The sequence below is a fragment of the Populus euphratica genome, unplaced genomic scaffold (assembly GCF_000495115.2).
Source record: "Populus euphratica unplaced genomic scaffold, PopEup_1.0 scaffold3.1, whole genome shotgun sequence".
NCBI classification, from domain to species: Eukaryota; Viridiplantae; Streptophyta; class Magnoliopsida; order Malpighiales; family Salicaceae; genus Populus; species Populus euphratica.
Genome location: NW_011499847.1, coordinates 552,861 through 580,397, shown reverse-complemented (window position 1 = coordinate 580,397; position 27,537 = coordinate 552,861). Strand labels below are relative to the sequence as shown.

General features: G+C 35.2%; 3 protein-coding genes across 4 annotated transcripts; 2 read left to right on the top strand and 1 right to left on the bottom strand.

The window, feature by feature from the left end:
• Positions 1-2,791: 2,791 nt before the first annotated feature.
• LOC105139400 (Ribosomal protein S5/Elongation factor G/III/V family protein) lies at positions 2,792-6,419 on the top strand. Its single transcript, XM_011045814.1, has 2 exons — positions 2,792-2,962; positions 3,005-6,419. Exon 2 carries the CDS (start codon positions 3,223-3,225, stop codon positions 6,307-6,309), a length of 3,087 nt encoding a protein of 1,028 aa, XP_011044116.1. The 5' UTR covers positions 2,792-2,962; positions 3,005-3,222; the 3' UTR covers positions 6,310-6,419.
• A 3,418-nt stretch (positions 6,420-9,837) lies between these two features.
• LOC105139391 (protein YIPF5 homolog) lies at positions 9,838-10,953 on the bottom strand. Its single transcript, XM_011045805.1, has one exon. It carries the CDS (start codon positions 10,796-10,798, stop codon positions 10,046-10,048), a length of 753 nt encoding a protein of 250 aa, XP_011044107.1. The 5' UTR covers positions 10,799-10,953; the 3' UTR covers positions 9,838-10,045.
• A 9,758-nt stretch (positions 10,954-20,711) lies between these two features.
• On the top strand, positions 20,712-26,620 carry LOC105139374 (5-methyltetrahydropteroyltriglutamate--homocysteine methyltransferase-like). 2 transcript variants are annotated; one of them, XM_011045796.1, is made up of 13 exons: positions 20,712-20,866; positions 21,902-22,255; positions 22,360-22,447; positions 23,038-23,165; positions 23,260-23,651; positions 23,775-23,938; positions 24,244-24,324; positions 24,424-24,590; positions 24,694-24,799; positions 24,902-25,152; positions 25,243-25,444; positions 26,012-26,412; positions 26,443-26,620. In XM_011045796.1, the coding sequence occupies exons 1-12, from the start codon at positions 20,727-20,729 to the stop codon at positions 26,378-26,380; spliced, it is 2,442 nt and encodes an 813-aa protein (XP_011044098.1). In that variant the 5' UTR covers positions 20,712-20,726; the 3' UTR covers positions 26,381-26,412; positions 26,443-26,620. The 2 variants fall into 2 exon arrangements, with proteins under 2 accessions (XP_011044098.1, XP_011044091.1); XM_011045789.1 differs by having other exon boundaries at positions 26,012-26,620.
• The last annotated feature ends 917 nt before the right edge of the window (positions 26,621-27,537 follow it).

Genomic DNA, 27,537 nt, shown 5'->3' with positions numbered 1-27,537 from the left:
CAGGCAGGAAACTTGGGTTCCAAACCCTTTAACACTATTCATCCGGTTAAGATGAATCAGATTGTTGATGCAATTGGGTCCTCGGTGTTGTAACAGGAGGCTTTAGTGGATGTTGGAGGTGATTGATTTGATAATCACTAATTAACACTATTCATCCCTTCTCTCAACCTAGCGGTCTCGTTCTCTCCCTCTCCCCTATTGACGTTAAAATATCAGCAGAAGTGGGTTATGAGTCTTAGTAATTGCCCTGTAAGACCTAATTTCTATTTCTTATTGTGTTTCGTTGCTCGTGGATAAAAAGCATGCTCAAGCATCCTTAGCAGCGGCATACACTTCAATTTGTAGATTCGGACAAGACACAACCTTAAAGGAGAGAGAGAGGATAGAGTTTTTGATTATTTGGTGTTTTTCATGGCATAGTTTGTGCATTGGAAGCAAGCTGGGAGGTTGCCTTCTCCTCCAGCAAATCAGATTTGAACCACGCTTTAAATTTTTCGTTAGCTGTGATGATGATTCTGAGATTCAGAAAATAGATTGTAACTTTTGTTCAGCGCAAGTAACTGTTGAAAGTTATCAAGGAAACAGTATTGTCCCAATCTTACAAAAAAAATGCCTCCTTAATCGCTGTTGTGGTTAAAAGGAAGTTCCTCGGAGCACTGATGCTCGGAATTCTCTCCATCAGGTTCAAGTGATTGGACTTGCCTTGTAGAGCTCATGAATTGTGGTGCTTGGGTTGCCGGATTTTGATAAAGAAAAAATGATAACGGTGATGGTTAGAGTTTTTTTAATAAAAATTGATGACATAGTGGTAATATTTAATATAATAGTTATATAGTCATTATATATAATATAATAGTGATCTTATAAATACTTTAAGCTATTTTGTTAACGTATTAATGAGAATATAAATTGTTATATAACTTATAACTTAAGAGATGTAAATCATAATTTGTAAAGAAGAATAGAGACAATGTAAAAAATTGACCAAATTATGAAAGATCAGGTAATTTCTCATTTTTTAAATTATTTTGAAAATAACTTATATATTATTTAAATAGGTGGTAAATCGAACTAACTAATTAAAATCAAATTAGGATCCTAAAGTTTACAATATGAAATAAAATAAAAAATTCTTAACATGAACTTTTAGGCCCGAATTATACTTAAAACATGACTTGTGAAACATGATTGCTGAATTTTCGATGTAATTATTAATTTGAGCTTTATAGTTATCTTTTATTTTTATAAGCATTTTTTATGGTGGGACGCAAGCTAAAAAAATATATATTCGAATGAGATTGACTTTTACAATATAGTCAAAACTCAAAGTATCCCTTCACTATACATACAATGACTCTCAATTAGCCTCTAAGAGTATCTTTTAAATTACATCTTTATATCTTCCATCCAAATTCATCACCATAAATTTTGTTCAAAAAAAATTAAACTTGATTCAATTAAAATAATTTTTTTTTTTAAGAAATTAATATTAGATATAATCTATTAATTAATGTGCATTTTTTTTTTATTAAACTTAGCTTAACTTAACAAATCAACTTGGAAATTGATTAAGATTCTAAAAAACATATTTAAAAGTTAATTTGATATAATCTGGTTAAAAATCAAGATTAATTTGAGATTTAATTAACTCGATCAAAAACAATTAACTTTTAAAATTTTAATTTAAAATGATATTATTTTAAATTATTTTATATTAATTTATTTAATTCCTCATCCAGATTAGATTTAACAACAATAAACATACATGAAGGGTTAAGAAGATTTTCCTTTTAAAGACTTGATTTAATATAAATGTGCTTTATAGACTTGAACAGGAATTGGCAGTTGATTTAATACAAATATTCCTTCCTAAGAGATATTCATTTGATTATTTTTATTTTTTATTTTTATTATATTACCATCTGTATGGGCTCAATTCAGGCCTTAATATCAAATAAAACATGACTTGTGAAACATGCTTGCTGAATTTTTAATGTAATTATTAATTTAAATTTTATAATTATATTTTATTTTTATAAGCATTTTGTACGGTGGGACTCAAGCTATAAAAAATTATATATTCAAATGAGATTGACTTTTACAATATAGTCAAAACTCAAAGCATCTCTTCACTATACATACAATGACTCTCAATTAGCCTATGAGAATATCTTTTAAATTATATCTCTACATCTTCCATCTAAATTTATCATCATAAATTTTATTAGAAAAAAATTAAACTTGATTCAATTAAAATAATTTTTGTTTCTTAAGAAATTAATATTAGATATAATCTATTAATTAATGTGTATTTTTTTATTAAATTTAGCTTAACTTTATAAGTCAACTTGGAAATTGATTAAAATTCTAAAAAATATATTTAGAAGTTAATTTGATATAATCTAGTTATAAACCTTTAACTAAAGTTAAATTGAAATCTGATTAACTCGATCAAGAATAATTAATTTTTAATTTTTTATATTAATTTATCTAACCCTCATCTAGATTGGATTTAACAACAATAAACACACACGAAGGGTTGCATGAAGGGTTAAGAAGATTTTCCTTCTAAAGATTTGATTTAATATAAATGTGCTTTATGGACTTGAACAGGAATTGGCAGTTGATTTAATACAAATATTCCTTCCTAAGAGATATTCATGAGATTATTTTTATTTTTATTATTATTATTATTATATTACCATGTGTATGGGCTCAATTCAGGCCTTAATATCAGCCCAACCCAAAAACACAAGCCCTAAACAACATTCATTAGGCTGCCATGTGCTCCTCTCAAGAAGCTTTCGCTCTCCATCGCCTGAGACACTCAAAGGAATACATCTCTGCCCTAGTCTCTATTTTACAGCGCCATAAACAGCCATCGTCACTGGTATCTCTCTCTCCCTTTTCTAATTATGCTTTCAAGAACACAGTCATATAGAGAAATAACAAGAACAACAACATCAAGAACACAGTCACATATAGAAATAACAAGAACAACAACATCAAGAAAATCCAGGGTTTCTCCGATCCTCCATAGAAAAGAACCTAACAGACATAAAAAATCTTTTCTTGTTATGCACCCCTTTTGCCTTATTTAGTGGGCCTATACTTTCTCTTAGACAAATTCCTAACTTGAGTTTTTCTTGTTTTGTCTAATTCAGTGGTTCTTGTTTGTTTTTGTTGTTAAGTTGTTGTTGAAGTTTGTTTTAGGGTTTTAAGATGGGTGATTTTGATGATACCCGAAATATACGAAACATGTGCATACTAGCACATGTTGATCATGGCAAGACAACTCTTGCTGACCATTTAATTGCTGCAACGGGTGGGGGTTTGCTTCACCCTAAATTAGCTGGGAAACTTAGGTTCATGGATTTTCTTGATGAGGAACAAAGGCGTGCGATAACGATGAAGAGCTCGTCGATTTCTCTTCATTATAAGGATTATTCAGTCAACCTTATAGATTCACCTGGTCATATGGATTTTTGTAGTGAGGTTTCAACTGCTGCGAGGTTGAGTGACGGGGGATTGGTTTTGGTTGATGCTGTTGAGGGGGTACATATTCAGACACATGCTGTTTTGCGTCAAGCTTGGATTGAGAAGCTTACGCCTTGTTTAGTGCTTAATAAGATTGATAGGTTGATATGTGAGTTGAAAATGAGTCCGATGGAAGCCTATAATCGGTTGGTGAAGATTGTTCATGAGGTGAATGGGATAATGAGTGCTTATAAGTCGGAGAAGTATTTGTCTGATGTTGATTCAATACGTGCTGGGCCCTCTGGTGAGGGTGAAGATGAGAATCTTGAGTTTATAGAGGATGATGAGGAGGACACTTTTCAACCACAGAAAGGGAATGTGGCATTTGCTTGTGCACTGGATGGGTGGGGTTTTACTATTCATGAGTTTGCTGAGTTTTATGCCACAAAGCTTGGAGCAAGTTCAGCTGCATTGCAGAAGGCTCTCTGGGGTCCTAGGTATTTCCATCCAAAGACAAAGATGATTACAGTGAAGAAGTTTGTGGATGCAGGCAGCAGGGAGCGTCCTATGTTTGTGCAGTTTGTGCTGGAACCACTGTGGCAAGTTTACCAATCTGCTTTAGAGCCTGATGGGAATAAAGGCTTACTCGAGAAAGTCATAAAATCATTTAATTTGAATGTACCACCCCGTGAGCTTCTGAATAAGGATCCAAAGGCTGTGCTGCAATCTGTTATGAGTCGCTGGCTTCCTTTGTCAGATGCAATTTTGTCGATGGTTGTGAAGTGCATGCCGGATCCAATTGCAGCTCAATCCTTCCGGATATCACGTTTGGTTCCCAAGAGAGAAGTTTTGCTTGATGGGGTCAACTCTAGTGCTCTTGCAGAGGCGGATCTTGTTAGAATGTCTATTCAGGTTTGTGATTCCAGTCCTGAAGCACCTTGTGTTGCTTTTGTATCCAAAATGTTTGCTGTCCCAACAAAATTGTTACCTCAAAGGGGTTTGAATGGGGAGATTCTGAGCAATTTCAGTGATGAAAATGGAAACAGTGAATCAGATGAATGTTTCCTTGCATTTGCTAGAATTTTTAGCGGGGTTCTTTGTTCTGGACAAAGAGTCTTTGTGCTTTCAGCATTGTATGACCCATTGAAGGGGGAGTCAATGCAGAAGCACATACAGGTGGCTGAGCTGCACTCGTTGTATCTAATGATGGGTCAAGGCTTGAAACCAGTGGCTTCTGCAAAGGCTGGGAATGTTGTGGCGATCCGAGGCCTTGGCCAGCATATATTGAAAAGTGCAACTCTATCATCCACCAAAAACTGCTGGCCTTTCTCAAGCATGGCTTTCCAGGTGGCCCCAACTCTGAGAGTTGCTATTGAGCCTTCTGATCCAGCTGATTCTGGTGCTCTGATGAAAGGTTTAAAGCTTCTGAACCGGGCTGATCCATTTGTGGAGGTTACTGTTTCCTCTAGAGGGGAACATGTTCTGGCTGCTGCTGGAGAAGTTCATCTGGAAAGGTGCATTAAGGATTTGAAAGAGAGGTTTGCAAAAGTGAGCCTGGAAGTCTCTCCACCTCTTGTGTCCTATAGGGAGACTATTGAGGGAGAAGCGTCCAATATGTTGGATAACCTGAAATCATCAACTAGAAGCTCAGATTATGTTGAGAAGATGACACCAAATGGAAGATGTGTTGTTCGTGTGCAGGTCATGAAACTTCCATCTGCACTAACCATGGTGCTTGATAAAAGCACTGATCTACTAGGAGATATTATCGGTGGCAAGCTGGGGCAGTCAGCTAGCAACTTGGAAACAGAGAGATCAAACATTGTGCAAGATGAGAGTCCGGTTGAAGTTCTAAAAAAACGCATAATGGGTGCTGTGGAGAGTGACATTTTGTCATTGAGTAAGAAGGACAAGGATCGGGCTGAAAAGTACAAACTTAAGTGGCAAAAGTTTCTAAAGAGGATCTGGGCACTTGGACCGAGACAGGTTGGCCCTAACATCCTCTTCACTCCTGATTCCAAAAGCTTGAGCAATGATTCCTCTGCTCTTGTACGGGGTTCCCCTCACGTTTCTGAAAGGTTGGGGCTGGTGGAATGTTCGGGTAATGGTGAAATGCCTGCTGACACATCCTCAGAAGAGCTCATTGCATTATACAGGGAAGCAGAGAGTCTTCAGAACAGTGTAGTGTCTGGATTTCAACTAGCAACAGCAGCTGGCCCCTTATGTGATGAACCAATGTGGGGATTGGCTTTTGTTGTTGAGGCCTGCATAAATCCTTTGGCTGAGAAATTTGACGATTCCGAGTCTAATCAACAATCTGAGCAGTATGCGATCTTCACTGGACAGGTAATGACGGCTGTGAAAGATGCATGCAGAGCAGCTGTGCTTCAGAAGAAACCTCGGCTTGTTGAAGCAATGTATTTTTGTGAGTTGAACACCCCACCTGAATATCTGGGCTCCATGTATGCTGTGCTTAATCAGAAACGAGCACAGGTCTTAAATGAGGAAATGCAGGAAGGATTTGCACTTTTCTCGGTTCAAGCATACGTCCCAGTTTCTGAAAGCTTTGGTTTTGCTGAAGATCTTAGAAGAAAGACTGCGGGTGCTGCAAGTGCTCTTCTTGTACTGAGTCACTGGGAAGAACTTTCCGAGGATCCTTTCTTTGTACCTAAAACAGAAGAGGAGATTGAAGAGTTTGGAGATGGTTCTAGTGTTCTTCCTAACACAGCAAGAAAGCTCATTGATGCCGTGAGGCGGCGGAAGGGCCTTCCTGTGGAGGAAAAGGTAGTCCAGTTTGCAACTAAACAGAGGACCCGTGCTCGTAAAGTGTAGAATTTGTTAACCAAATATTTTCACAAGCTTGTAACAGATAGACAGGCATTTTGCATTCTTTGGTGGGCACTCTTTCCTTTAATAAAATTTATCCTTTTTTAGCATAAAAATTATAGAATCTTGTCACTGGCTTTCTCCCATCTATCCCTGGTTTGTGCAGATCAATACTCTCTTCGTTGGAAGTCCACGAACCCCCACAAAATAAATCCTCAATACAGCATAGGGGATTTTATGATGTTTGAGAAATGTTGCAAGTCGCGTGTTACAAGTTGCAAGGACAATAAATAAAGATAATAGATGCAAGAAATATGGAAAAGAATATTTTTTTTCTCTCAATGAGTTCAATTGCTTACATGTTGACCCACGAGTGTTTATATCTCTAGATTACGACAACTTGAAGGGAATAGACGAGAAATTTGATTAAGAGGTGTTTGGCATTAAGGATACATTTATTTTTCATTAAAATTTGATTTTTTTAAATTAATTTTTTTAGTGTTTTTTATTACTGATATTAAAAATAAATTTTAAAAAATAAAAAATATATTTTAATATATTTTCAAATAAAAAATATTTTGAAAACAATTATCTACCTTACACTTTAAAAACCATTATGTGAGATAATAACCCTAAATTATTAAAATGAAGTGGGCTATGCCTTAACGTCATCTTTTAAATCTAGTTATGACCTAACATTAAATGTTAAATTAACAGAAACTAAATCATAGCGGTGCTATGTATTAGGTTTAAATTATTGTAGATTATAATATTGGATTTATGTTTATTCCTTAAAAAAACTCACTGAACTTGCTTATAAGTATAAATTTGTGCTTTCACGAGATTTATTTGTTATTTTAGATTGTTGAGAAGCATTTTTATTATTTCTTAATTTTTTTTTAATTTTTTAAGCATGGTGTAATGACCATATTATTTTAAAATTAAAGTTCTCAAAACATCTTTGCAAGGGTGAATTTATCATTTCATAATGGTTTTTTCACAATAACTATTTAGTCATGCGAGTAATATTATCTTTTGATATATAAAAAAAATAACAAGCTGCTGACGTGTGCAGACCACGTATCCCTCATTTTGCTACATTCAAATAGTGTGTATAACTGATCCTAATAGTGAAAAAAAATATTTTGCCATGTTATTTGATATGTGTTAGCGTTCTCTTTCTACTTGGGAAGTGCATTTTTGTAATTATGTATGTTTTGGTGATGGTTCATATTCTTTTCTCCATTTCATTTCTCTCTCCCCTACCTTATTTTACTCATGTCCAAGAAAAAATCATAAAAGCCCTAGAATATTTTTTTCACTTCAAATTTAATCTATGTTCTTTGAATTGTAATCTTTTTTTTTTATTTGGAAAAAAATTTCAATTATATCCTCCTTTAGTTTCTCATCTCTCTAATATATATATATATATATATATATATATAATAACATATTTAGTAAACTTAATCAATTTAAATACTGATTCTCAAATTTCTTTTACTTATATGGAGATTCTAATGCCACCTTAATTTTTTTCTCTATTTTAGGTTGGAAAATTTGTCCCGTAAAACAGACTCCCCCGTTCCCAGAGCGGGACAAAGAATTTCTAAAGAATTTCTTTTACCCAAGGTATTATGCTGATCACTTATATAAGTTTACTAAAGTTAGTTTTTTTTATTTTTATTTTTATTTTTACCTTTCAATATTTAATTAGTCATAATTAAGCTTTATATTTTGTTTTATTATAAATTTTATAGTTTTATTATTATCTCATATTCACATCACAGGTTTTGCGAAGTAATCATAATTGTTACGCGCTGTCTAAGTACTTTTTTTTTCCTCGAAAAATCATGTCGTGAAATGTGTCATTTAACAAGTATTTGATGTAGAATGAATCAAAATTTTGGGTTTGAGCATTGGCATCCCAAACCTGATTGTGGCAGCAGGGAACCAATCCACTAAAGAAATCGTGTCGGTTGAGTAAACTGGACTTTTTTAGAAAAACATGTCACCAGCTCTGGGTCCCATTGACAACGATGGCGCCCGAACCTAATAAGAGAAATCTCGTTCAAACGTAGCAGACTGGACAGGATATGTGACCCATGATGCCCTGGGCAAGTGGGTTCATGAGCCTTGTTTTGTGGTTGATGCAAAGAGACGGTGAGACACCTGGGCCAACCTTAGACCCATATTCAGTGAGTTGAACCCAAGGCAGCGGACACATGAGATTCTAATGAGTGAATTTCGACTACAGGGTGGCCATGACTTTTTTGACGAAAATGGAATGTCAAAACCAAGTTTCCCTGATCATTGGAGAGGGGAAAAAATGGTATTTACTCAGGCTTAGGTTTAGCAGATGCTTGGAATTCTATATCATTGGATAGTGACAAAGTTAACCTATCGTAAGGATCGATATTCGAGAGGACTCGGAATAACAGTGTCTAGAACACTGATGGTGGTTTTACTTTGACAAACTGCTTTAAAAACTAAGAAATCAAAAGTATTCTCGCAAAATGGTCACCATCTTTTAAAGCAGCGTGGTTTTCTCAGGATTTCAACACGACAAGAACCAAATTGGAGTTCCATTCCAAAGAAGGCACAAAAAATTAAAATGCTCTCTGCTCCAAGCATGGAGTACTTTTCTCTTCTCTTCCTCTTTTTTTTTGGATAAACAAAATTTTAAACAGAAAAAAATACATCAGGAGGCTAACCTTGCTACAGTGCAATGCACTGAACATCCTTGGATGGACTAATAATCTATAACCAAACAAATACAACTCAGGAATCTACAAACAGCCAACCCATGAACAAATTTGGTGAAAGGAAAAGAGGCATGTATATTTGGAATGTTCTCTATTACAGAAAGCTAAGCCCAATATAGTCCTAGCTCTCACTGTGAAACATGGCTTGCAACAGATCTGGTATTTACTCTAGCTACTCAACTAACATTCACACCCAATAGATGTACTTGTTGGGATAACTATACTCGTGTCCATTGGTGAATCAGTATTATTCACCACCAGCAGGATGCTCTTGAGCATCAAACACCCCCCTCTCATTCTCACCAACCAGTCCCACTGCCAGTGATGTTTGGCTCTGAGAATTACAGAGGTCAACAACTCATCTGTGTCAAAAAGATGTATCATTAGCTAAGCTGAACTAATCCCCTACCGAATTCAGTATAACAAAATCATAGGCATTCTCTATCCATATTCCATATCTATACTACTCCATACCAGTTAACTAATCATTTCCTCGCCAAGATAAGGAATAAATGATTCAGCATTGATGGACAATACTCGTATCTAACAGCTATTTTCTGGCATCTTTGTATTGTGTTTCATTATAATTTCTCTAGAAAGACTGATTTTCTAAGTTTCTTGCGTTCTCTTCAAATGGTGTACATAAATCTACTCCTTACCTCTGATTTTTTTTTTTTAAAGAAGGGAGGAGAGCATATCAACACATACAATACTTCCTGAAAATGATCTAATCAAGATAATACCTAAAAAGATTCACTCTCTTTTCTTGATCTGAGGAGAAAACCTTAATTATATAAATATCAGAGAAACATAAAACTGCCAAAGTCAGAATTAGCAAAACTCATTCGGTCAAAAATAATGAGTGCCCACTAACATATTATTAACATCAAACGCAAAAATTCTATCAAAGCCACAATCCAAAAACTACATAATGATACCAAAAATATCCCATCGATTCAAATTCCCACCAATCATCACTACTAAAATATAACAAGCAATGAAAACAAAGTGTAGATCAAGAAACAGGCGTACGCAATCAATCCACGGTGCTCCTCTCCACCATCAGCAACAGCAACCATCAAATTCGTGCAAGCCCTCGTAGCCCAAATCACGAAAACCCCAGCAATCCCAAACCTAATAGCCCCATTTTGCGGCACAAACAGCGAAACCGCCGATAAAATCACCACAGGCAACAAACAGTAACCAATCACACTCGTACACGTGTGCAGGTCTAAATTCCCATGTCTACCAGCCAACATATTGAACACAATGTATAAGAAAATCGAGGAAACGACAATCCATCCCAGTATCACGCCAAATTGGATTTTTCCGGCAAGTAATTGAAACAAGCAGAATGAGAGATACAAAAATATCGGGCCGGATAGATCCGAATCCTTGTGGAACGTCGGGTTCACCCGGAACGGATTTAAAATCGATTTAGTTTTCTTCCAAATTTGGTCTGGGTGGATCCCGAGTTCGACGAGGAGTGGTTCTTCGTCATCGAAGTTGGCTGCACCACCGAGAGGACCAGTTCCTACGCCGATTGTACCGGCCGTGTTCGTGGCAGCGGATCCGATTTCGAATGACATAAAAGGGATTCCGGAGTTTGATGGACGAGAAGGTTGGAATGGAGCAGTTGGTGCTCGGCGTTGCTGGATGTTTCCGCCAGTGGCGACAGTCGGGTTTCCGCCGGACGGGAAGACTACTGGTGGCACAGCGAATTCCCTCGACATGTTCGTTGATTTTGAAAGGAAATTAGGGTTTCTAGATCAGTGGATTAGGGATCTTGCTTTGGTCTTTTTACTTGGATCTTTGAAGGGTTTTCTTCTGTTATTTGTTTTTTTTTTTTTTTGGGAGAAATGAAACTTACCATGTAAGAAAAGGAGAGGGGTATATATTTTATTATTATTATTATTTTATAGTGATGATGTACATGAACAGAAGGCCAAGTTAAGATCATGTTTTGGGCTTTCGGCCCATTATGCCTGTTGTACTAAAAGACAGGCTTCAAAATTTCAGGTCACTCGTGCGTGATCGCGCCCCTTTGTTCCGACCACTGCAGCACGTGTGTCACCAAGAATATAAGCGGCGCGATGACTTGACATCATTTCATCCTCACCGTATTCCTACTTATCATTGATAGTCTGCTCTGGATTCTAAACTCCACTGCGGCAACTAGAAGCGTTACGGTGACAACCAAACATTTCAGGATTTAACCCAAGGCCTTACATCACAGATTAACGTCGGCAACCGTGCACCACCCGTGTCCAGGGAGGAAAATATGAAACTCGAATAGAATAAGGAAGAGCAGAACTTGTCCTCCGAAGGATTTCTTCCTTCCTAGCTGCTGGGGACACTGCCATCAACAACCATGTATAAAGCGTCACAAGGTCAAAGTCCCAATTTAAAAACTCGAAATGATAGAACAAGATCCTGGCATGAAATGATTTTGTATTATATTTTCTCAAGTGAAGGCCACATGCCAGCTCTTATCGTGTGCTTAGTATTTAAACTTTGTCATTAAATTTATGATATCATATCAAATAGTCATCTTCATTCAGAAACTTCAACTATTGGATGAGCCCCAATAATGTGTTTAGTACGTGCTGAAGTCCTTGTTATCTTTTATGCAGCAGCAGGGAATTAGCAAACAGGGAGAAGAAGGTGAAGGGAGAGAAGAAAACTTTACTCGATCCAAACAAGGGCAATGGTTTGGATATGGACGGCGATTACTCATGGACACAGAATCTGAAAGGGGTTAGTGTTTATGTGCGGGTTATTGATGGAAAATGTTTAAGTCTGCTTCTATGTGATTCACAGGAGAATCATCTGGTCAAAATATGAATAAAGGGTCTTCCTCCAGTTATTGATGGTGTTATTTCAACCTGTGGATAATTGGCAAATATGGTCTTGAAAAACAGTTCCAAAGAATTTCTCGAAACAAACCGGTCAGCCAGAAACATATGTCCATATATCCATCAGGTCTTCTTGCATGTGCCCTGCAGCGTATCGATCAGTTCGTTCCAATCATATCTTATCCCAGCTATTTATTAAGTTCTAATGGTATTTACTACCCCACCACCACCAGATATACACACAAAGTTAGCAGGTAGTACCCTGTTTGTGATTTAACGAAGAGGCATGCAATTTGGAACTTTCTTGCAGGGGGGATTTGACAGCAGTCCACAGCGTTGAACCCACCTCATGCCTTCCCTGTTGAAGGATACATATTTTTTTTTCGAATTTGAATTTAGTTGAAAAATCATCAGTGATTAGAAAAGATACTGGAGGATGAATATTCTGTGGAATCTGTAGAATGATAACAAAGGATGAACAATTGTGATGCAAGATTCTTACGTATTTCATATTTATGTGACCTTATGCTAGTTTCAAGGCCTAACCTGGGTTATGGGTTGGGCAAGTTTATCCTTGAGTAGACAGATTAATCTAGGCTATGATTTTTCAAAAAAAAAAAAAGTTTTGGTAAAAAAAATTATGATTTGCTGAATCGGATTGATTCTAGACTGGGTTCTATAACCTTATTAAAATTGTTATGATTTTGACTCGCTATCCTTATTATTAACTTGGTTATTTCATTAACCTGCAGTATCCTCAACCATGACAATTTCTCTCTTCAACGCCTATATATAACCATACATCAGAGGAACATGATGGTCATTCATATGTTTTAAAGTCACACGTATTAGGAAACAACTAAGAATTCCCATCTTAATGTATCTGGAGATGATAGTTTCTTACGAGGAAATAAGATGGTCAGCTTAGAATTTATAAGAACATGAGTCAATTTTTCTTGTAGTTTGAATCACTGTATACTAAAATGAGAGCTTGTAAGTACCATTAAGTTGTAAACAGGCTATCATTAAAAAGAAAGCATTGAAGACAAAGCATATGTCCAAATATACAAGTCATTTATAGAATATCATTAACATCTTTGTGCTGTCAAAAACAGCTTAAATATGCAGAGCTATTTAATAGAAATTGGAGAGTGATCCTAATAGGTTACAGTGCTGTTGTTCAGATCAGGGATGCACTATAAGTGAACAGACAAATCACAATCTCCACACTGAGATCAGGTATGCACAATTACAATTAGTGAACAGACAAATCACAATCTCCACACCGAAAAAACCAATAGCTTCGGTCCCCTTTTTCCTTGCAAATGTCGCAAGTGTACTCAACGTAATCTTCTTGCCGAACAAGAGACAACAGGTGCTGTCACTTTTGGAAGAGACAGTATTGGAAGCAAAACACAATTGAAATGAAGACCATAATTGCAGTCATAACATTTGTAGCTAGTAGATTGCCTAGTTTACCACAAGTACAGCATAGGTATTGGTAATTAAACCCATGTGACATGTGAATGAAATTTAGAGGGTGTTCATGCCATTTGTGGTGAAGAATTGCTGGCAGGAATCCACACTGGAGGTTGGTTTCGAGACGCAATCGTAACAGCTGGTAGAGAATTCATCACAATTGCTACATTTATGTGTATTTGAGAATTCATACTTGGGGCTAATTTCTCACAGATATTGAGGGCAGTTTTGTGCAGTAGCCTTTATTTGGTCAGGTGTCTCGGCACATGACTTGTGTAGGATGAATTCATCACACTCGTCACAGTGATAGTTTTGATCTGAAATGAATTTCAAGCAACGCTTGCATACAAGTTTATCCTTTCAAGGTTTTTCTGATAAGAATAAAGCGTGCAAATGGTCATTGATTGGGTTTTTTTTCTATCGCTCTCTTTCGGGACCTTTTCCTGTGAAGGAGAAGATTGAAGAAACACATTACCTGATGGGTAATCTTGAAGGTGCTCCGCGCTTTCCGTGAGGGGACGTGCCATGGAATGGTCACCAGATACGACTTTATCTAATGAAAATAATAACTGTGTCGACAGGGAGCTTCAGAATATCACCAGGAACACCATAACCAGCTCTTTGCGGAACCTGTGCATCACATCCGATGATGATCAAACAAGCCTTCCTCGAGTGAGCGAGCTACGCGAGCTGATCAAGGTAGGCACGATCGGAGAGTGTTGTGTTGATGATCACTGAGATCTGCCGATTGAGCTGGGCAGAAGCTACATGGTACAAAACTTCGAAAATTAACGTCCTGAAATGTTCATTTGAGACCTTGGTTCTGGATGAGGAGGTTGGATGGATGCTTTTAAGGGCTTTGGTTATATCATCTTCATCGATAAGAGGGTGTTTGTAGGAGTCAGCTAGTTCACGGGCGATTCCACTAGAGTTAGTAAGTGAAGGGCCTTGGTTGCTATGATTAATGGGGCATTTGGTAGCTTCATTTCTTGCTGTGCTTCTAGTATTTCAACGCCTTCATTTCACCTCTCTTATCACTTGAAAGTCTCTAACTGTGATAATTATGGAGGAGAATATTATTTTCCTAGTGAATGAATATTGAGGCAAAGAAATGACTATACTGAAAAGATCTAAAACCTGCCAAGTTGCTTGAATGAAAGCAAGAATCTCAATCGGGTACTGTGGAGAGCAAAATCTTGATTAATTTTTACAAAAACAAAAGGTGGGGAAAGAAAGAAAAAGAACTCTTAATGATTCAGTGGTAGATGGCAAAAGCCAATGGGCCAGGGCTTATCCTTCACAAATTAAACAAGCTATTTCAACAAGTTCTGATTTTCCATGCTTGCAATCAAGAAACAAGATGCATACCCTAATGGCATCGCAGAAAGTAAGCATCTTCAACATAGATTAAATTGAAGGCAATTCTTGTTTGCTTTATTCTTGAAAGAGAAGTTCTAAACTAAATGCAGCTCAGATTCATTGTAAAACAGAAGTAGATAGGTCTCTGTCACAAGAAAAGTACTGATCTTCAGTCTGCCTGATCTTAGATGGGATTCTTGTTTGCTTCAATTGAATTAAAAATTATCCATTAATATCAAAAAGCTGATTTGACTAGTACAGGCTTTTCCTCAAAATAAAATGCATGATAGGCAGCCCGCATCAGTCTCGAATGATAGAGGATCTGGTGAGGTGCGCCTTGTCTGTGAAGGTTTCATTTTCATACCTGGAATTGGAGAATTAGAGTAAACCAGTAATATGTTGCTTAGAATTCTCACACATAGAGATTGGAAATGTCCTGGAGGATGATTTTTAAAGTTTTTTTTTTAATTTAAAAATATATTAGAATAATAAATTTTTATTTTTTAAAATTTATTTTTAACATCAATATATTAAAATAATCTGAAAATATTAAAAAAATATTAATTTAAAATAAAAAAATAAAAATACTTTTTAAAACATAAAAATAAATATACTATAATTTTTTTAGTTTCAAAGAAGCAACTAAGAATATTTCAAGGTTGATGGGATTTTTAAGTGCTTTCAAGAGGGTTTCGTCTCTGTGTGCTTGCCACTAGTGTGCATCTCGATTCATTGTTTCAGATAATTGAAATTTTGAAATGAGACGTTGTCTTCTAATTTTTCCTTTATTAAAAGATATTTTTTTACCTAAAAACTATATGAAAAAAAAAAGGGACGAGAGGTTCGATTAACGTACAATTTAATCTAAAAATATTTTTTTCAATCGAATAAAAAAATATAGTTGTGATTCTTGTTCATTTGGCCTCTTGAAAAGTTTTTTACGATGCATTGCTGCTGAGTGGTTATATATATATATATATATATATATATATATATATATGGTTATTAAGAGTGGATATAGTTATTAAATCTGAAGAGGTTGAATGAGTTTATTTTAAAAATATAATATTTGGGTAATGTTTTCATATAAAATATTGATTTATAAAATTTTATTAACTTTAGTGATTTAATAATTATTCATATAAATATACTGATATTTAAAATATTTTTAATATAAAAATATTATTTTAAAATAAAAAATATTTTAAAAAATAATCATTAATCATTTTTTTAAACATTACTTAATCCAAACTTGATTCATAAATTAGATTAACCGATCCAAATTTATTTAAATCAATTAAAAAAATATTATTTAAAAAAATTCAAATTAAATTTTAGCTTAATCAAGTCTCGTAGTCATCTAATGTGTAATGGTATTGATTTGGTAAAGTAACTAAGAGTTTTTTATGTTTTTTTTAATTAAAAAAAGGGTTCTTTAATGGTTTGGTAAGTATATTGTTTGGTTCGGATTACGGGTGGCTCATGTCGATCCCTGCGTGGACCCTCCAATCTATAAGCCTCATTTGCAATTCTGGTTAGGGGAGGTGCCATGGTAGATTGAGGCCGATTTAATAGTTAAGAAAAAGAGGGATTAGAACTTTATAGCTTTGACAAAAATATAGTTGAAATTTTGTTTTTTAAAGTTAATTTTTTATGTATTTATATTATTTTAATATATTAATATGAAAAATAATTTTTTTAAAATAAAATATGTATATTATTTTAATATATTTTTTAAAAAAAATACTTTAAATCACCATTATTATCATTCTTTTAAACACCTATTTAATATTAAAAATTAAATTAAATTAAATAAATCAAATCTTAAATCAGATTTGATAGCATTGATATGATCAGTTTCGGGCTACCCTCCATTCTTTGAACCTCATTCGTGATTTTGGTGGTATTTTAGCCAGATTAATAATCAATAAAAGTAGGAATTTGCACCGAGGGGCTTGGCCTAGCGGTGGGAGGAGACAATGGAGATTAGTCGTGGTGCATGCTTATCACTCTCGCGATGCCTTACCTGTCTGCTGGGTTTGCAGGGTATTCAGTAGACCGTGGGGATTAGTCGTGGTGCGTGCAAGCTGGCTCGGACACCCCGCATAAATAAAAAAAAAAAAAAAGGAATTTGAGGCATCTAACTTCGACTTTTTATACAGAAAATGTTGTGATTGCCAATTATTTTATATGGGTCACTAACACAAAAGTCCATCGTTGCAGAATTATTGTAGCAAATTGCAGAGTATCTCCTTACTTTTTTTCTTGGTGATGCACCTCCATGGATCTGTTTTGATGGAACTATATTCGACTCTAAGAACTTGAAAATTAGTTCTTAAGAGAAATAGAAACACTTATATTAATTGAGTGATAATTTATCCATTAATTATTCGCTTTGTTTGATAGTGTACTTGGATTTTCTTTTAAGATATTAAACCGAGATTTTTTCAACTTAATATTATTAAAAAAATATTAAAAAACATACAAAATAATATATATAAAAAACTTAAATGTATTCTTTTTTAGATATATATTAACTTTAAAGAGTATGGACCATGGAGGCTTACATGTGAATATTGAATGATGGTCCTATCTCACCAACTCATTTTACTAACATGCTGATAGTCTTGCAATGGCTAATTTTCTAATGAAAATTAAGTTTTTTTTTTTTTTAATTTAATTACTTTGTAACCCTCTCTCTGTTTTTTTAATTGCCATAATCAGAGTTGGAATCAATAAAAGTAGGAATTTGCACCGAGGGGCTTGGCCTAGCGGTAATATATTTTTTAAAAAAAATACTTTAAATCACCATTATTATCATTCTTTTAAACACCTATTTAATATTAAAAGTTAAATTAAATTAAATAAATCAAATCTTAAATCAGATTTGATAGCATTGATATGATCGGCTTCGGGTTACCCTCCAATCTTTGAACCTCATTCGTGATTTTGGTGGTATTTTAGCCAGATTAATAGTCAATAAAAGTAGGAATTTGCATCGAGGGGCTTGCCCTAGTGGTGGAAGGAGACAATCTCCTTTCATTGTACATGGGTTCGAGTCTTGGCGTGCACGCTTGTCACTCTCGCGATGCCTTACCTGTCTGCTGGGTTTGCAGGGTATTCAGTAGGCTGTAGAGATTAGTCGTGATGCGTGCAAGCTGGCCGGACACTCCACGTAAATAAAAAAAAAGGGAGGAATTTGAGCCATCTAACTTCGACTTTTTATACAGAAAATGTTGTGATTGCCAATTATTTTATATGGGTCACTAACACAAAAGTCCATCGTTGCAGAATTATTGTAGCAAATTGCAGAGTATCTCCTTACTTTTTTTCTTGGTGATGCACCTCCATGGATCTGTTTTGATGGAACTATATTCGACTCTAAGAACTTGAAAATTAGTTCTTAAGAGAAATAGAAACACTTATATTAATTGAGTGATAATTTATCCATTAATTATTCGCTTTGTTTGATAGTGTACTTGGATTTTCTTTTAAGATATTAAACCGAGATTTTTTCAACTTAATATTATTAAAAAACGTACAAAATAATATATATATATAAAACTTAAATGTATTCTTTTTTAGATATATATTAACTTTAAAGAGTATGGACCATGGAGGCTTACATGTGAATATTGAATGATGGTCCTATCTCACCAACTCATTTTACTAACATCTGATAGTCTTGCAATAATTAATTTTCTAATGAAAATTAAGTTCTTTTTTTTTTTTAATTTAATAACTTTGTAACCCTCTCTCAGTTTTTTTAATTGCCATAATCAGAGTTGGGTAAACTTCATTCTTATCAGTTCATAGTTTGCAGAATTTTAATTTTATCCCTGCAGTTTTCTAAAATACTGTATCATACTGAGTATAAATTTCCCAGAAAAACCCACTTTTTTATTTTATTTTTAATTTTATCCTCTCAAAATCATCGGTAATCCATTGCAAGGTCACTTAAATATAATGAAATAGACTCTTAGTCACATGATAATAATGATGTTCCTCCAATCTCCATCTAGAATTTAAACTTGTAATCTCTCACTTAAAATCTGAAGTATGTTTTTAATTGTTTTTCAAGAGTGTTTTTGGATTGAAAATATATTTAAATAATTTTTTTATTCTTAAAACCAATATACCAAAACTATAGAAAAAACTAAAAAAATCTAATTAATTTTTTTTAATGTCAAACACCCGAAAACACATGGAGAAATAAAATGTCAAGAAATTGTAGTCAGATGTCACGAAGACCTCAACGATCAATGATAATTCAAAACTTTTGGACAAGTAAAGGGTGAAATTGAAAAATTATAAATCACAGGCCCCGAAGTGGAACCTTGATGAATCTATGGTGGCCAAACACGGCATACCTCATAGTTAGGGAAGTGCCCTACCAGCATACATCCACTAGGCCACCACCAACTTCCACATTGACGTCGCATTGGAAATTACTATAAAAATAATAAAAATAAAAATTGGACTTTTGTTGTGTGGTCACACATTCATTATGGTTGAGGATATAAGATTATGGTCGTGGTCACATTCATTATGGTTGAGGATATAAGATTTTAAAGATGGCTCGTACCCACCAACCCCCCCCACAAAAAAAAGAAGAAAAAGGATTAGGTAATTTTTTCCCTAGATAAATTAACCTACTACAATCTTCGACTACACTTGTTTAATTTGTTTTTTTTAATATTAAATATATATAAAATTTTGATATATTTTTTATAATTTTATTGAGTTGATATTAAAAATTATTTTATTTTATTTTTAATTTATAAACATTTTCAAAAATATATATAGCGTTATTAAATCCAAACTAAAATTTATGATTTATTCATAAGATTTTATCACTATTTTTAGCTTGTATATATTCAATTTATATTGATTAAACTTATACAAACATCATATATTTACATTAATTTTATCCTATGAAGGATGATGTTAAGAGCATTAAGGATGATGTTAAGAGCATTGCGGCATTTTACATGTATTCATAAAAAGCCATGAGGCATTTTACATGTATTCATAAAAAGCCATTAAATTTTATTATTTAATTTACATGTATTCATTAACGAGTGGATCGCTAAACATAGGATTTAAAACATGTTTAAATCACAATATTCAGGTTTCTTTATTGAAAAAAAAAACATCATGCCTTTTATTTTTAGCATTTTTCTTTTTTTAATTTTTATTTTCTATATAAAATTAAAAAACACATAAATTATACTTAGAATAAAAATGATTTTTTATATAAAAAATAAAGATTAAAACTTTTTTCCATAAAAAATTAAAATTAAAATTTATAATAGTCACCCTAACATGCTGCATTCATGGTAATTTAATAATACAATACTAATTTTTTATCTTGCTCAAAATCTAAAATTATTATAAGAAAACCATGTTGTTAACTAAAAAAAATTTATATTGGATTTGTTTTATCTTGGACATAAACTGAATATAAGGATATAAAGAAAATAATTTTAAATTTTTACATCACTCAAAAACTACTATATAAAAAATATAGCTCACTTTTATTTAAAAAATAATGCAGAACTTGTAAAGAAAAATGATGAAAAACACTGCATTTGAACATGAAGTTCATTTTTGTCTTTGAGTTTTTTCAAAACATTAAATTATCATTTCATCTCCAAAGAGTCCCTTTACTTCAATGGTGTTTTACCTTTTCACCATGCATTTTTTACCACTACAAATACCATGCATTGATGGTAACCATTTTCCCTGGCACTGAAAAACATGAAAATATCTGAGAACTGGATAAAATAATAAACGAAAACAGAATAAAAAGGTCGCAGTACTTTTTTTTTTTTAATGAAATAAATCTTAATTAGTATCAAATAAATAAATCTTGATAATAATAATAATGAAAAACCCAGTTTGGGTTTAGATCTGAAGCGAGAGTGGGACCGCAGAACAGCGTGCGTACAGGATTTTAGCGTTCTATATGAACCAGGTCTCTCAGCACATACTGGCGCCGTTCACATCTCTTAGAGTCATCTCGGTTGGCTCTCTCTCGTTCCCGTCTTCTTTAACTACCTCCAACTTCAACTCCCCTCCTTTTCTTCTTCGCTACTTCTCTGTTAGGTACTATTTCGTGCAAAGCACATGACTTCATTTCTGAAATCCAATTTTTGGTACCTGATTCTTCTCTTGTTTGCTTGTTGAATGAGTGAACTTGTGGATCTGATGGAGAGTGTGCAAGTTCTTGTCATGAGTTTGTTTGTTCATTGATCTGGTATTGTTTGCAAGTGGGGTGGTTTTGTTTTTGTGATGGAAATGGTGGAGTTTGGACTGGTGAAGTTGAGGTCTTTGGGATCTTGAAATGTTTAAAGACTTCAGCTTTTGGTTTGGTTTTTTTTTTTTTTTAATGAAGGGTTTGTTTGGTTATAGTGTTTGAATCTGGATTTGGTGTAGGAAATTGTTTCAGATCTGGAAATGGGAAATGAAAGGGTGTGGTTGACATATGTTTATGTCATGTTTTTCATTAATCACGGCAATGGTTGTTATCGTTGGGAGTTGTGTTAGTTGATTAGATATAAATATGGTTAGAAGGTTTGTTTGGATGTCGGTTTTGAATCAAATTGGATTTGGATCATTAATTTTGATCCAGTTTTCCTTTTCTTGTTCATTGATGGGATAAAGTTTGAAATTTTTTCAACTATATAGATAGATCCACTTTTGCTCAAAGGATTTTAGCTAGATCCCAAAAGGTGGAGGTTAAACTTTTGATCGACTTGTATGGAAATTCCCTGTTGACTGTGCTCCTTTATTGTTTTATTCTAATGAAACATTCTGTGTTTAATCATTGGTCCAGTTGCTTTTCTATTTCCCGTGTCAATAGGAGTTAGTTTGGGTTTAATGAAATTAGCCGATTCTTTTGTTCCCTTATGTTTATATCTGGCAATAGTTTTATCAGATTTGATGCATTGTCTCTCATTTTTTAATGTATTTGTTGATGCCACAGTCCTTTTCTGCGTTTTGTTTTAGGATTGGCAGTTCATAACACTTCATTTTTCATTTTTTGTGAAGCAATTTTATGGTTGTTTTATATGCATGTTGGCTGTTGTTTAAGACATGAATTGGGATCTAAGCTTTTTTCAATGGCTGATGTTGAAACAGAGCAATGGCATCCCACGTTGTTGGTTATCCTCGCATGGGTCCCAAGAGGGAGCTCAAGTTCGCTTTGGAATCTTTCTGGGATGGAAAGAGCAGTGCTGAAGATTTGCAGAACGTGGCAGCTGATCTCAGGTCATCCATCTGGAAGCAGATGTCTGATGCTGGAATCAAGTTTATTCCTAGCAACACCTTTTCATACTATGATCAAGTTTTGGATACTACAGCAATGCTTGGTGCTGTTCCTCCTAGATACGGATGGAATGGTGGTGAGATTGGGTTTGATGTCTATTTTTCCATGGCCAGAGGTAATGCCTCTGTCCCCGCCATGGAAATGACCAAGTGGTTTGATACCAACTAGTAAGTGTTGAAATTTTTCCAGTCAATGTGATATGCTTAGTTCATTTGAAGTCTAACAGTGCTGCCACTAACGCTAAATGAATGATATTGAAATATTGGTGCAGCCATTACATTGTCCCTGAATTGGGACCAGAAGTTAACTTCTCCTACGCATCCCACAAGGCTGTCATCGAGTACAAGGAGGCCAAGGCTGTAAGTTATCCTCTCTATGTTATTTATGATTTCTCTCTTTTTGTCTGTTGATATTTGAATGGTTTTCTTTGTACATGATAAATAATCATGGGGACCCCTGAATCTTCCACGGATATTCAGCTTGAATATGATATTATGGAAAGAGAATGAGGGTTTCTTACTCGGAATAAAAACCAAAATGAAAGTTCACGAAACATGCATGTCAGTATAAATAAATAGAAGTATCATGGTTACAGAACAACAACCTTCTTGTCTTGATATCCACACTTTTACCTTGGTGCCTGTGTTAATTTTAAAGTTTCTCATAGAAAGTAATTGCTTAGTCCCATCTGACTGCCTCAATCATATCGTTGACACATTGTGTTAGGATTGTGTCTTCATGAGCATGTGTTGCATAATTGAGGGAAAATAGATTGCTTGTGGTGTATTTTAAATGTCCAATGGAAATTGAGCATCTTGTGTTGTTGCTCTTGTTCGTTGTGCTGCTGGAACTATTCTTGGTGTTTGGTTTGACTTCAAACATTATCCTACTTTATTGTTTCTAAAGGATTTTCCTGGTTAACTAACAATCTTTTGTCTCTGTGATGCAGCTTGGAGTTGATACTGTGCCGGTCCTCGTAGGTCCTGTTTCATACTTGTTGCTATCAAAACCAGCAAAGGGTGTGGAGAAATCCTTTTCACTTCTCTCCCTAATTGACAAGATTCTTCCCATCTATCAGTGAGTGTCCAACTTTTTTCCCTTTGGGTGGATATTAGGTTATGCTAATTGTTTCCATCTCAAGAATCTATGCTGATGATTAGTTTCTTTCCAGGGAAGTTGTGGCCGAACTAAAAGCAGCTGGAGCAACCTGGATACAGTTTGATGAGCCTAAGCTTGTGATGGATCTTGGAGTGCATGAATTGCAAGCATTTACTCATGCTTACTCAGCACTTGAGGCATCCCTATCTGGTTTGAATGTTCTGATTGAGACATACTTTGCTGATGTTCCCGTTGAGGCATACAAAACACTAATTTCTTTGAAGAGTGTTACTGGGTTTGGGTTTGACCTGGTTCGAGGAACAAAGACCCTAGATTTGATCAAGGGTGGATTCCCTTCTGGAAAATACCTCTTTGCTGGAGTGGTTGATGGAAGGAACATTTGGGCTAACGATCTTGCTTCTTCCCTCAGTGTACTACATGCTCTTGAGGGCATTGTGGGCAAAGGTATTAATGCTTTCGTACCGTGTTTTATCATTGCCATTTTGTTGTACTTGACATGAAGTTGAAAAATGAATCTATTGTACTTGACATGAAGTTGAAAAATGTATCTATCTTATGCTTCTACAGACAAGCTTGTAGTATCTACTTCCTGCTCTCTTCTCCACACCGCTGTTGATCTAGTTAACGAGCCTAAGTTGGACAAAGAGATCAAGTCATGGCTTGCGTTTGCAGCACAGAAAGTTGTTGAAGTAAATGCCTTGGCCAAGGCACTTTCTGGACAGAAGGATGGGGTACCTCATTTCTCAGTTTTCTCATCTTACACAACGCATTATTTAAAACTTAAACATTGTCTGCATTTTCCAGTTTATGTTTATATATTGTGTGCTCATCAGGTTCCTTTTAGACAGTTTTAAACCCAATCTTCGACTAATGCATTCTGTTTCAAATGAATTGATTTATGGCTGGCTGCATTCATACATATTGAGTTGTTTGTGGTCAATATTAGAAAACCAAGAAACCTTAATCTTAAAAGGTTCCTTAATAGAACTAGTAAAAGCTATACTAAGTTCTTTTTCTCCTACTTCTGTACATCCAGGAATTCTTTTCTGCAAATGCAGCAGCTCAGGCTTCTAGAAAATCCTCACCAAGGGTCACCAACGAGGCTGTTCAACAGGCTGTGAGTGGTTTCTAGTTCATCCTTAATTCTGCTGTGTGGCTTATGTTGGATAGCTTGCTCTTATGTTACAGTGTTGATCCTTCTTGGCTTCTTGCTTAGGCTGCTGCTTTGAAGGGTTCAGACCACCGCCGTGCAACCAACGTTAGTGATAGGCTGGACGCTCAGCAGAAGAAGTTGAACCTTCCAATTCTTCCAACCACCACCATTGGATCATTTCCTCAGACCTTAGAACTTAGAAGAGTGCGCCGTGAATACAAGGCTAAGAAGTGAGAACTACTGTTGTGAAGTTGCTCCTATGATTTAATTTATTAGTGCTTGTGTTTCAGCTTAGTTGGTGTTGATTTATTTTTTGCTTTTGATAAAAATTAGGGTCTCAGAGGAAGATTATGTTGAGGCCATCAAGAAGGAAATTAACAAAGTTGTCAAACTCCAGGAAGAGCTTGATATTGATGTTTTGGTGCATGGTGAACCAGAAGTGAGATCCTCCCCCCCAAAATAAAATAGCTTAGTTTTGAATTGTGATGCATTTTCTTCTCTTTGAAATTTTACTGATTGGTAATATTTCCTCGCAATGTAGAGGAATGACATGGTTGAGTACTTTGGTGAGCAATTGTCTGGTTTTGCCTTCACTGCTAATGGCTGGGTCCAATCTTATGGTTCTCGCTGCGTCAAGCCTCCGATCATCTATGGTGATGTGAGCCGGCCCAAGGCGATGACAGTGTTCTGGTCTTCATTGGCTCAAAGTATGACTAAGCGACCCATGAAGGGAATGCTTACTGGTCCTGTTACCATTTTGAACTGGTCCTTTGTCAGAAATGACCAGCCCAGGTAGGAATAAAAATATAACTAATATAACCATGCTTGGTTTGCAGGCTGTTAATTTAATATATTGACAATACCTATCTATGTTTGTACTAGATTTGAGACCTGTTACCAAATTGCTTTGGCCATCAAGGATGAGGTTGAGGATCTTGAGAAAGCTGGAATTACGGTCATCCAGATTGATGAAGCTGCTTTGAGAGAGGGCTTGCCCCTAAGGAAGTCCGAGCATGCTTTTTATTTGAACTGGGCTGTTCACTCTTTCAGGATCACTAATTGTGGTGTTGAAGACTCTACCCAGGTTCTTTCCTCCTCTCTCTCCCTCTCTCTTTGTGTGTGTGTGCGTGTTTGTTTTTTGAAAGATACACATTGGATGTTGGGCTAAATGGTGGGAGGTAAATCCATCCCTCCCACCCATTCTATGATCTTTAACTTTAAAATTCAAGTCAGAAGTACCAGGTGAGCAGTCCCCTGGGATAGCACCACCTTTTAGTTTGTTGGCACAACTTCAAATGAAATGTCAAAAATAAATTTTATGGAAATTGAATGGAGAGTAGGTACATTTATAAAGGATAGTGACAGTTGACTTTAAAAAAATGTAGTGCCAGCATCACCACCCCACCCCTAAAATCCCAAGATCATGATTTAGACTTTAATGTTCGGTGGGCAATATACCACCACTGAAACTTGCAAATTCAGGAAAATTCTCCTACGGAGATTTTGGTGCATGTAGTGAACTGTATAGCATCCTAGATTTTGGGGGAAGGGGTGGGTGGAAGGTGTGCTTTTGTATGGCTTTACTGGCATCTCTTTGCTGGATTAATAATGCTAGCACTTGTTGATGATGCTACAACAATGTCTTGGACAGATCCACACCCACATGTGCTACTCTAACTTCAATGACATCATTCACTCAATCATTGACATGGATGCTGATGTGATCACCATCGAGAACTCCAGATCAGACGAGAAGCTTCTCTCAGTCTTCCGCGAGGGTGTGAAATATGGAGCAGGCATTGGCCCTGGTGTTTATGATATTCACTCTCCTAGGATCCCCTCAGAAGAAGAAATTGCCGACCGTGTTGAGAAGATGCTTGCTGTCCTTGAAAGCAACATTCTCTGGGTCAACCCTGATTGTGGTCTAAAGACCCGTAAGTATGCTGAAGTCAAACCTGCCCTCAGCAACATGGTTGCAGCTGCCAAGCGACTCCGCACCAAGTTCGCAAGCTCCCAGTGAGTTCAGGTAAAGCGTCGGTGAATTCGGTCAGAGAATCAACGAATTATCACTTTCATCTACTAAAGGAATTGTGTACTAAAGCTTGAATAAAAAGCTGTGTTTTTCTGAGATGAGTATTTTCCTCTTTTTTTTTTTTCATCTTTTAATTTAGGAATTAGTTACTGTGTAACTGGATATGCACTATAAGGTTTCTGTCCTTTAATTATCTAAAGCAATGAAGCCGTTTATTTTCCTGATTAATGCTTCTCGTGAGCTTTGAGTTGAGTTAGATTTTTCCTCGGCTCTGAGAGCATCTCCAAGGGAAGATGTTTGCCGAATATAGCTATTTATTTATTAATGTGCACTTCAATGAAAAAAAAACCATCTTCGTTCTCTACTAAAAGAGCCGTCAGAGTAACGGCTAGATATACTGGAAGATGAAGATCATCGTTCTCTACTTTTTGGTGCTGTTGGGTTATGGGCTTTTTGTTTTTTCATTTACGTATTCTTTAGTTTAATTTCTTTTTGATCCCTGCTGATTGTCTCGCACTTTGTAGAACCCTAAATCGTTTCTCATGCGCATTGTTCCTCTCTCAGAAAGTTCAATGTAATCTCTCTTACTGGTGAACTTGATTATAATTATTCAAAATAAGCATAAAAGGTCTTCTGCATGAGGCAGAGACAAAACACATGCAATTCACACCCCCCTTAGCCCTTGCTTGCTTCTGCATTTTCCATTTCTGTGCTGCTTTGTGATCAAATGTAAAAATCCTAAACCTAGCCAAAGATCTGGGGTTAGGTGTATAAAAAAAGTCAACTTGAACTAGGTTAATCGTGATTTTATTGACTTGGTTAAATCCAGTTTGATTTTTGATTTTTTTTAAAATGATGTTGTTTTTTTGTTATATATATATATAAATATTCTTTTAGTCGGTATTTTCAACCCAAGTATAACTTAATTCTTCATGATTGAACACCTATAACTTAATCCACTGGTTTATCCCAAACGTACCATTTAGCAATTTAAATTCTTAAAGAGAAAAACAACATGGTGAGAATTTAGAGAAAACCAATTGATGTCTTCAACGGTCAACATGGATCAAAGAATCGACATATATAAATTTTTAAACATAAAGGACTAAGTTATAACTGCATTTAAATCCAGGGACTGAAAAATA

Bases quoted from the DNA above. Each gene is read 5' to 3' on its own strand.
- LOC105139400 (XM_011045814.1), top strand. From the start codon at position 3,223: ATGGGTGATTTTGATGATACCCGAAATATACGAAACATGTGCATACTA.
- LOC105139391 (XM_011045805.1), bottom strand. From the start codon at position 10,798: ATGTCGAGGGAATTCGCTGTGCCACCAGTAGTCTTCCCGTCCGGCGGA.
- LOC105139374 (XM_011045796.1), top strand. From the start codon at position 20,727: ATGAACCAGGTCTCTCAGCACATACTGGCGCCGTTCACATCTCTTAGA. The intron at 23,652-23,774 runs GTATTAATGCTT...ATGCTTCTACAG, and splicing joins TGAGGGCATTGTGGGCAAAG to ACAAGCTTGTAGTATCTACT. The intron at 24,800-24,901 runs GTGAGATCCTCC...CTCGCAATGTAG, and splicing joins TGGTGCATGGTGAACCAGAA to AGGAATGACATGGTTGAGTA.